The sequence below is a fragment of the Hemiscyllium ocellatum genome, chromosome 30, assembly GCF_020745735.1.
Source record: "Hemiscyllium ocellatum isolate sHemOce1 chromosome 30, sHemOce1.pat.X.cur, whole genome shotgun sequence".
Taxonomy (NCBI): Eukaryota; Metazoa; Chordata; class Chondrichthyes; order Orectolobiformes; family Hemiscylliidae; genus Hemiscyllium; species Hemiscyllium ocellatum.
The window spans coordinates 53,434,321-53,445,690 of NC_083430.1; the positions used below are offsets into that span (position 1 = coordinate 53,434,321).

Here is an 11,370-nt window from a genome sequence, read left to right on the forward strand (position 1 = left end):
AGCTGTATGTATGTGTGTAGTTGTGTATGTGTGTGTGCAGCTGTATGTGTGTGTAGCTGTATGTGTGTAGCTGTATGTATATGTATGTGTGTGCAGCTGTATGGGTATGTGTAGCTGTGTGTATGTCTGTGCAGCTGTATGTGTGTAGCTGTATGTGTGTGTACGTGAGAGAAAGAATCTATTTTTACCCAATGACCGGATGTAATATTCTATTCCATTCAAAACTGTAAATTGCCAGACTTCTTCCAAATCCACAAAATCTGAATCTGCTTAGTTTTCCATATGTTACCCTACTTACAGTCCTTATGTCCATCTCTGCAATACACTGTATTGGCTAATTTTGTCCCGTCTCAGTTCATCTGCTACTGAAGTCCTCCTTTATGCCTTTGACCGTTCTCGACTCTGCTGTTCTAATGCACTCCCACTTTCTAAAACTCTGATTCCCATATTTTTTTTTCCTCCAGTAGAAAGGCAACAGAGATAGACTATTGTGTATTGTCCAAAGGTTTGGATCTAAAGGATAGAAAGTGGGAAGGGCTCTGTATGGTCCCTTTAAGATGACAGGGCGGTTCTGTGAAAGACTATCGGGCAGTTGCAGAGTGAGTCTGAGCTGAGCTTCCTGATTCAGTGTTACCTCCAGCCTCTCAGTGGACAGTGTGCCTGTTCCCCGGGCACAGAGATGGAGCCTCCAGCAGCAGAAGCTGACCCGGAGCCAGATGACCACCTGAGCCGGGTGAAGGCGCTAACTGCAAAGTTAAATTTGCAGACCCGCAGACCCTCGTTCGCGGAATGGCAGCAGAAACTGGAGAGCGAGCCCTGGAAAAGTGGCGAGAGCTGGCAGGTCCAGTCGGGACCAGGCAGTGACAGTAAGATCACCCTGAGCCAGGGAGTGAGCCGCAACAATGACATCTCCCTCACCAGCATCTGTGGCTTCGCCAGTATCGGAGAGGCGTTGGAATGGCTCAGGAAGGAGCTGGTGAGTATTGGAGAGTCATTCACCAGGATGACAGATCCTACAGGGGGGGAGCATTTGATAACCAAAATGGCCATGCGATTCACTGACAAAGAATCTAATCACCTCTCAACTTTTTTTTGATAACAACAAAAACTTGTAAGAACACATGCAGCACAGTGTGCTCCCTGCTGGAGCTCACCTGTGGGTCTGGAGATCAGACAGAACTCAGTGATCTCACAGACAGACAGCTGCCTACTTGCCTCCCATGTGAAAAGCTGCCTCTCCCTGTTGTTGTTTTTGGCAGCACACCGGCCCCTGTCTGCTCTGAGCCCAGGCACACTCCCAGGCAGCTCCCTCCAGGCTGCTCGCTGTGAGTAAGGAGCTCAGTCCCACACTCCATCTCCCGTCAGAGCTTAAACCCCAGTGTTTTACTGTCACTGAGCAGCCGGGCTTTTGTATCACTGAGCGGACTTCCCGACATTGCTGAGCTGTTCCCGGAGTGGCCGGCTATGAGGGTTTGTCCTGTGTCCTGTGGCCCGGGTGGTCACTGCAGAGTGGACCCTCCAGTAGCAGCTGTCCAGTCCGCTCCCGTGAACCAGAAAGTCACCGTTTGCAGAGTCGGATGTAGCTGGGGGCAAGGGAAGGGCTCCGAGACTGGATCTGAAAAGGGAATTGAGACTCTGTGTGAACTGTGTGTAAACTTGCAGCCCCTCCGCGGGATTAGCTCTGACATTCCCCAGCTCCCACTGCTCCCATAAAGGAAGGAGTCTCCAGCATTTCCACTCCCAGAGTAAGGCAGCATCAGCTCACCCCGAACTTCCGCGTGAACAGCTCAGGGCAGAGCTGCCCCTCCACCCCCACCGATCCTTTATTCCAGACTCCTCCGTTGGAGATGCAATTTGGGGACTGAGTTATTTACATCTTCCGCTGAGCAATCAAAGATTCAAAAACTTTGGTCAAAAACTTTGTTATTAATCGTCGGAGGACCACCTCCCGTATCATCAGTCGGGAACATTTTCAAAATGAGAATAGATGTTTTCATCAAACTGTTCAGAAGTGTTATTACACAGCTCCTGGCTCCGAGATAGGGGCAATACCACAAAAGCCTCCTCAGAATGGGTACAGGTAGTTTTAATCAGCTTGCTCAGACACACGGTGATACTTCTGGGGTTGTTGGGACTTGAACCCAGACTCTCCAATCTAGAGGTGGGCACCACAAACATCTTCAGACAATGTGTGGACCTATTTTTCTAAACAATCTGTTCAGAGACGTTTTCCCACACCTCCGGAGCAGGTTGGATCAGAGTCAGGGACACTACCAATGTGCCCACAAGAGCCTTCAGGCTAGATCTTAAGATTGACTCATTACTTGCTTTAGATGATGCTTGAGCCTAGATTAGAGTGGTGCTGGAAAAGCACAGCAGGTCAGGCAGCAAAAGCCCTTCATCAGGGATGAAGGCAGGGAGCCTTTGGAGTGGAGAGATAAGATCCTTGGGCCATCAGGTATCTGATGTGAATTTGATTTGAAATTGGTTTTAACAGTGGTGGAATGAAAATTTGCAACACGTTTCAAACTCGCAATCTTCCTGTTTCATTCAAACTGTTGTCAGCGATATTCTCCATCTTCACCCAGCTCAATCTGCCCTCAATTCATTCTTCAGTGTCCAAAGCTAGTCTCCATATACTGCCCAGTTACTGGCACTGTCCCTCTGACATTACCATGTTGGAACTTCCATTCATCAACCAGCCTCCCCCCCCCCCCCCCCCCCCCCCCCACCCCAAAACCAACTTCTCAGTCCCTATCCTAATGGAATTTGCCATCTATTCATTTTTTTTCATTCCTCTCCCCCTGTACTGTTTCTCAACAAACTTTGCTCACAGTGATTATAGGTACTACAAGCAAGAATGTATTTCTTTGGAAGAATTCCTACCAACAACAATTGGACATTAAGGCCATTTCCACTAACTCTCTGATATTTATGACCATTGAGAAATGGAAAGGATTCTGGATTAAAAGCTGGGACAATTGATTCCACTGAATGAGGAGTCCAGAATGTGGGGGTCACCCAATGTGATTTTAACACACTCAACACCAAACCCCATCCCTGACCCTTCCAATTCATTCAAACAGGCTTAAAATCATTGGTCATTTGGTCATTTTGGACTGGCTTTAGTCAATATTGTTTATAATAGTGTTTTTGTTATTAACATTTGTTAATTTAGACAAATATTTTCAGAGGCCATTATACACTTGCGGTGGTGATTCCCTTTATTCCTGAAGCATAACATTGTGACATTTATGTTTAATTCATCTTGTAATAAAGAATAGCATTCCATTTGCCTTTATAATTCCTAGCTGTAGTTTCATACTAACTTTTTGTGACTCATGCACACAAACGCTAAGATCCCTCTCCACTTTCATTCTCCATTTAAATAATACTCTTCATTTATTCTTTCTGTGAAAGTGAACAATTCACATTTTCCAACATTATACTGCATCTGCTAGAGTTTTGCTCACTTGCTCATCCCATTGATATTCATTTGCTCTTATGTCCTCCTTGCAATGTACTTCCAACCTATCTTGGCGGCATCTACAAATTTAGTTATCTTCTCTTATTTAATTGATTATAGCTTGTGAAGAGTCGAGGCCCCAGCACAGCACAAAACTGTCTAGGACTCCATTCATTGTATCTGCTAATTGGCCAAAGAACCATTTATAACTAGTCTGTTCTGCTGGCCAGCCAATCCTCTCCCTATGCCCTTATGTTAGCCCCTTACACCATGTATTTCTATTTGACATCCATAATCCTGTCAAATGCAAATATAGTTTTTTAATAGGCTCCTCTTTCTCTACAGTGCATCCAACTCATTCCAAAACTCCAATAAATGGAATCATAGAATCCCCACCGTGTGAAAGCAGGCCATTCGGCCCATACAGACCCCCTTAAGAGCATCCCACGCAGACCCATGCCTGCATACCCAGTAGCTAATCCACCTAACCTATACGTCTTTGGACTGTGGGAGGAAACTCACCCAGATATGGGGAGAATATGCACACCCCACACAAACAGTCATCCAAGGCTGGGGTCAAACCCAGGTCCCTGATGCTGTAGGGCAGTGCTAACGCCTGAGCCACTGTCCCACCCCTTGTGTCAATGTTTTCTCATTCACAAAACCATTCAGACTCTTCCCAAATATCTTTACTTTTTCTAAGTGTCCTGCTGTAGCTTCATTAAAGATCAATTCTAATAACTTTATTGAGTGAAGGTGTCTTTACTCTGATGTCAGTATTTAGTCCAGTCACATTACACAATACCAAATCTGTTCTCTTGCTAGTTTCAGAACATGTTGGTCTAAGAAATGATCTCAAAAGCATATCTTTCTCCCTCCTTTGTTTCAACTGTGGCACTCCCTGACCATGAATAAGGAAGGGAGTGGACTGAATTAAAACATGCAAATTAAAATAAAAATTACATTCATATAGCCTCTTTCAATTAACAAATATTTCTGAACTTTTGAATTGTACTTACTCCTGTATAGATGCGGAGCAGCTAATTTGCCAAAAAAAAGGCAGAGAGAGTGATGTGTTAATGATCAGACACTCTGTGTTCATGATATTGGTTGAAGGAGAAATACTTGGGTAAAAAATGAGGTCTGCAGGACTCCTCCACCGGCAGAACATAACAACACGACGGCTGGAGGAGGAGCGCCTCATCTTCTGCCTGGGAACCCTCCAACCACAAGGAATGAACTCAGATTTCTCCAGTTTCCTCATTTCCCCTCCCCCCACCTTGTCTCAGTCGGTTCCCTCAACTCAGCACCGCCCTCCTAACCTGCAATCTTCTTCCTGACCTCTCCGCCCCCACCCCACTCTGGCCTATCACCCTCACCTTGACCTCCTTCCACCTATCACATCTCCATCGCCCCTCCCCCAAGTCCCTCCTCCTTACCTTTTATCTTAGCCTGCTTGGCACACTCTCCTCATTCCTGATGAAGGGCTTATGCCCAAAACGTCGAATGTCCTGTTCCTTGGATGCTGCCTGACCTGCTGTGCTTTAACCAGCAACACATTTTCAGCAGGAGAAATATTTGCTCAAGGTCACAAAGGGAACTCTCCTACTCTTCCTGTAATAGTACCATGGAATCTTTCACATCCACCTGACAGGGCAGGCAAGCCTCAGTTTAATTCTTGAATAGAGCCAAAACATTGGATGCTGAATTTTAAGGCTCTCCAAGCCACTCTTTATCCCAAGACATTCTATAGTTTGGCATTCCATCTCTTTAATGAGAGAACCCTTGCGTTCTTTCACAGATTTCTGATAAAACTCAATTGACTATTCTCTATGTTAATAGTTTTGGGATGTTCATTAGCAGCTTTGAGATTCCTGGTCAGAATTGAAGATCATGGATAGCATTTGTTAACCACCCTCAATGACTGCTGCTTGTGATTGGTGGGTTCAGTGGAATCAAAATCACATTTCTCCATTCTCTTTCTTCATTGAAGGGGTGAAACTCCTCAACTGATGCAGTATGCACAAGATCACCTTCATGGTCAAAGAATGTGGCCAGATCAAGGAGTTCTTCATCCAATCGATGATCTGCCTCTGTGAACATTACATTCTCTCTCACTCTCTCCTAAAAGAGCAAATTAAAATGTTGAACTTCACCTAGTGGCTGTGTGACAATACTATGGCTTTAAGAAGTGTCTTTTGTCCTCTTTTTTTCATAATGCAAGGTTGAGACAGAAGTACAAAGCCAATAAAGTAACACCTTGTAAGATCGTGGGTCTTTTTAAAATTGGAACAATATCAGCAGCCTGAAAGGGTGGGGTCAAGCTCCCACAGAACCAGGATTTTTAGTTTTAGCTTTCAGCAGTTACTGGGGTCTCGAGGCTGGATGTGGAAGCTCTTATTCCTTTCTTTGTTACAGTTAAAAGCTGAGTTCTCTTCCTGCTGCTAGCATTGCATGTGAGACAATCTATTTTACTGAATTTGCCTTTGCCAGGGGTGTGTTTATGGGAGTTACTATATTCTTTCAGTTAATTGGTAGTACTTAATATGAATATTATTTTGTTAAGCATTTTGATAGAGTTACAGTTAAGCTAAGTTTCTTTTTTCTGTATTTTAACTGTAATATAAAAATAAAGTGTATTTTGTTTAAATTTAAATAGTTTGACCAATTGAATTACATCTGGAATGCACATCTTACACTTATCTTTAAACAAGAAAAAGTTAGGGTCTGGACTATCTCCTTAATATATGTTGAAGGGGTTTGGTCTAGTCCATAATAGCTGGTTCCTGATATCCTTGGAGCAACCAGTTCTCCGCTTCTTCTAGGCATTCTTCAAAGAGAGTGAAAGATTAACATCCTCATCCTTTGAGTACGGGGTTGGAGTTTCATCAATAATGTCTGGCTGTATTTGAAATTAGTCCAGTTTAATCCCCAATGTGGCCAGTGAATGAAACAGGTTCATACGAACATAAAGTCGAACATTCCAGAGAGATACTGAGTTTGCTTTTGTCTGCTAATTGTGAGGAATTTCTAGAAGCAGCCAACTTGCCCATTCTGTGTTTGATGGTAGCAATTTAAATCCAGCAAGAGGCCAAGTAAAAAAAAAAATGCAAGCAAGGCAATGTCTGGACAATACACTGGTAAAAGTGCACTGCCCTGGAGCCAAACCATCATTGTCAACTTGGTTACGTTTGTGAACCCAAAGGTTCTCTCCGTCTCCGTGAGAAAGCAGTCACAGAATGAGGAGGGCTGCCTGTCCGTCATTGTTTCTGGTTCATGTTGGGTTAGGAAAGCTCCACACCAATGCCAAACCTGACTCGCCAGTGATACTGAAAACCACACATAACATAATATAGACTATTTTCAGTTGGTTTGATCAAATCATTCAACATTTCCACCTACAACACTGAGGTTTAAAAATTGATCCCATTCGGTTACAACTGTCCAAGATGCAAGAGCTACCAAAAGCCAAGAGATAGCCTTATGGGGTGGGTTGGGGGATGGGGATGCAGCATGTGGACTCACAAGATCATTTCTGGCATGTAGATATCATAGTTAGTGTCTCACAACCTAATTTTAAACTGCAGTCAGTGACTGAAACTGCTGGGTTTTGAATAGCTTTAATTATTAGTCAGTCTGCTATTAAAACAGAAAAGTAGATCACATAAACAATCCCAGACTTAACTAACACCTGTTTCTGATCTTAATCTCTCTCATAAGTCTGGATTCTGGAAAATATTCTTTATTTTGCTAGCAAGGTGAACCGATTCCCAATTTACAAGTATTACACGTTCAACTCTAATGCACTGCATCTGAGCTTCTGCAAGATTGATGTCTGTCCACACTCAACTGAGAAACCTGATGAAGGGCTTATGCCCGAAACGTCGAATTTCCTATTCCTTGGATGCTGCCTGACCTGCTGTGCTTTAACCAGCAACACATTTTCAACTGAGAAACCTCCACTGAACTGTGTGTGTGTGTGTGTGTGTGTGTGTGTGTGAGTGTGTGTGTGTGAGAGAGAGAGAGAGAGAGAGTGTGTGAGTGCACTGCAAGCCATTCCTTTGAATTTTGAATGGGTTAATAAGCCCTACTTTGTTTTAACCCTAGAGAATTTGCTGTGGGTTATTTTGTAAATTGGAATTCACAAGCAGAGTTGATGAAGAAAATGACATAAGAAAATAAATTAAAACTCACCTCTGTTATAGACAGAAGTTAACAATAAAAAATTCAAATCACCCCTTCTGCTTGTTCATGTTAAACATGGTCTACTTGCAAAGTGCAGCCTACTTAGGTAATGGAGAAAGTGAGGTCTCCAGATGCTGGAGATCAGAGTTGAGAGTGTGTTGCTGGAAAAGCACAGAATCCGAGGAGCAGGGGAATCGACATTTCGGGCCAGAGCCTGAAATGTCAATTCTCCTGGTCCTTGGATGCTTCCTGACCTGCTGTGCTTTTTCAGCAACACACTCTCGACTCTAATTAGATAATATCAGGTCTTCTTCAGACTGTACAAATTCTGACAGAGCTTCATCCAAAACAATGTTCCCATGAGAGCTTACCTTTTAAAGATTCATACTGGCACTTATTTGCAAAGGGTATAAATCATTAACAATTGAACAATGGCCCTTTCTGGTTCCTGATTGCACGAATTAAACTTTGTTGGATCCATATTGGGATTGTACCTTAGTCTGAAGCATGAGTTAAACGCCTGTGTTTCCTCATCATTGTATTTTACATTTTCTTCATTTATGCTTTGTCTGATGAGGATGGCATTCACTCTGCTGCTGATTGCATACTTGCTCCTGAAACTTGCCTAGCTTTTTATTAAGGCCCGAGGCAGTGTGGTATTTGCTCAGATGTGGCCAGTGCCAGTTTCCCTGCTGTCTATCTGGTCAAGGATTGCTGCATGGTCTAAATGGTCTGGTAAAGGCAAGATTTTTCCTATCATTGGATACACTTGCTATGTGAGTGATGACAACCTAAACTATTTTGCTTTCTTGCTCATTTTCAGCTTCTACGAGTTTCCTCTCTTGCACAGTTTTCCCTCTGATGTACATTACCTCATTACTCTCTGTGGCTGACTAAAGCTCATGCTGCTCACTCCATGGGCTCTTGCTGTCTACTGTCTGGTGCCCAACTGGGTCTCTGTCCCCTGCTGCTACCTGTTGCTGTGAGCTTCCCATCAGGTATCAGCCCTCGTTCCGTGTTTGTATCATTGGGCTGGCCTCATTCCTCCCTCATAGCACTTTACAGATGATGAGCTTTGCTTTTGACACTCCTTTCTACTAGCGTTCTGGTCACTAACAGCCACCATGTAGGAAGATTAGGATTGTATTTAGGTGAATGAATACCACCTGGTTTTATTAAATGCAAGTACATCCATGGTCCACCTCCATATGATCTGGCAACACTCTAACATTGTGCCTCTCGTACTTGTTCAGTAACTAATTTCAGAGTAAAGGTATAGTTAATCTTTAATCCACAGAGCTAGAATCATGATTAGAAATTCAAGATATTTTCCTGCTCTGTGATGTTGGTATCTGGACAGCATAAAGTTCTGATCATTACTTAAAAAAATAACGAGACAGTTTGCTAAACTCTACTGAAAAATGTGTTGCTGGAAAAGCTCAGCAGGTCAGGGACCATCCAAGGAGCAGGAGAATCGATGTTTCGGGCATAAACCCTTCTTCAGGAATTTGCTAAACTCTGCCTTTTAACTGCATGGACTGCAGTGGTTCAAGAAGGCAGCTCATCACCATCTTCTCAAGGGTAACTAGAGATGAGTATTAAATGCTGACCCAGCCAGCAACACTAATGTCCTACTGGTGAAGTTAAAACAAAAGCTATCAAGGTACCTGTGCTCCTGCAATGACTGCCTCTTGAGCACTCTGCAACTCTTCAGCCACCTTCGGAAGCTTTACTGTCTACTATCTCACCTTCTCCTCCCCTCTCCCCTCCTTTGATATGCTTCTTAAAACCAGACCTTTGGAGTGGTGTTTTGGCCACCTGTATCCTTATTTAGTTTAATGTGGATGGTTTTCTAATTCCACTTCTGTGAAGAGATTCCAATCTGAGATAAACACAATGTTAAACAATAGGGAATCATGGGAACAAGCAGGAAAGTGGAGTAGAGGCCATGGTCATGTTGATATTGGAGCCAGCCCAAAAGGCTGTGAACTATTCCTTCTCCAACTTATGCTCTGACAAAATGCCCAATTGATTTTCTTATGTTAAAAGTGCCATGTAAATGCAAGTTGCCATTGTTGCTGTTCTAAGTGTTTTTTTGATGTAGACACATTAGGAAGTGGAGTGCCCAAGTAGAGAGGCAGTTCTATCCAGAAACACTAAAAACTCATAAAAGAGAAATCGACAAATCTTTTTAAAAACATCAAAATGTTAAAGGATTGCAGGGAAAGCGCATGAGAATGTGACCAATAGCCGATACATTCAGAGAAGCAGCACAGATGGAATAATCAAAAATCCAGTGATTTTATCTGCAGATCTGAGATATAGTGATCTGTATTTTTGACTCCCAAAAAGTTAAATAAAATCTTATCTGGCTTTGACTAAAGTTTGGCTACCAGCAATGAAATGGTTCATGGAACCATCTTTTAAATTAAATACTGTTAATATTTTATCCATTTGGTTTGACTTCTCTTTAAAAAAATGCTTTCATTGATAAATATTTATCGCTTTGCTTTGTTCTTTCAGCGAGAGATGCAGTCTTCAGATCATCAGCTCGCTCGGAAGCTAATTTGTCTCAGGAGAGAGATTCACAGACTAAAGGTGGAGCAGATCTGTCATCAGCACAAAGAGATGTTGGATGATGTAACGTATGGACTGGAGGAATGTGAAGAAGAGTCAGACTTACTCTTGGATATTCCCCTGAAAGCTGTATTCAGTCTCTCCACACCACTTAAACATATCGGAGTGACTAAAATGAACATTAACTCCAGAAGGTTCTCTCTTTCCTGATCTAAGACAGAACAGATTAATCTTTAGACTATTAATAAAAAAAGTTTGATCGCACTGTGAGGGGATTGTGCATTGCAACATTACCTGTAAATTATTACTGGAGTCAAGTTTCAACTCCACTTCAATGAGAAGTCGTATGACATGAATTTGGAAAGTCCTGGGGGTCACATGCAGAGTGGAACTGAAGGTTGTGCAGCTTAATGAAGCTGAGATGATGAGGGTAATGCTGATGGAGCTGTACATTGTATTTGTTTTGTGCTTTGTCTCACTGACGAATGTTATTAGTGATGAAGGTGATGGTCGCCAAATTAAATTCTCAAGGGCCATCGTTATCAACACATGGACAAACACACCCCTAAATCTTACAACATATTCTGTACATAAACATTTATCATAATCTACTCTGCCAATAACAGAGATAATTAGATTTATCTGCATTTTTGTTCACATTTTGGTTAGAAATATGCTTATGTAAAATCAAATACTGGTATTCCAACTTGGGCACTGCACTGTATTAGAAAACTTATTTCAGTATGATTAGTAAACTTCCAAAAAAAAGCCTCAAAACTAATAAAATTATATCATAAAGTGCTTTTCATTTTCATTCTGCATGACATAAAGATCGTGGTTAACTGAAGCACTAAAAGTGCAAATAAAATATACCAGTATGTTGTTGCTAGTGGGAAATGGCATAATAGTGAAGGTGACAGCCAGAAATTAAAAGTAACTCCTACTTTTTGAGAGCTTGCTGTGAGTATCCAGGAATGCTCAGAGTGAGCAGGCACCCTGACAGGGGGTGGAGATCCCAGAGATACAGCCTGGGGCAGTCCTGAGCTGGGGGAGGGGACTGATGGTGTCCCTGAGCACTCAGTGTTCTTGCTGCAGTGTTACAGTGAGAGTTACCGGGGCAACCCGAGGGGCAGCATTGAAGG

General features: G+C 42.7%; 1 protein-coding gene across 1 annotated transcript; it reads left to right on the forward strand.

The window, feature by feature from the left end:
- Window positions 1-480: 480 nt before the first annotated feature.
- On the forward strand, window positions 481-10,997 carry fam167b (family with sequence similarity 167 member B). The gene is made up of 2 exons (XM_060847338.1): window positions 481-976; window positions 10,175-10,997. The coding sequence occupies exons 1-2, from the start codon at window positions 680-682 to the stop codon at window positions 10,436-10,438; spliced, it is 561 nt and encodes a 186-aa protein (XP_060703321.1). The 5' UTR covers window positions 481-679; the 3' UTR covers window positions 10,439-10,997.
- The last annotated feature ends 373 nt before the right edge of the window (window positions 10,998-11,370 follow it).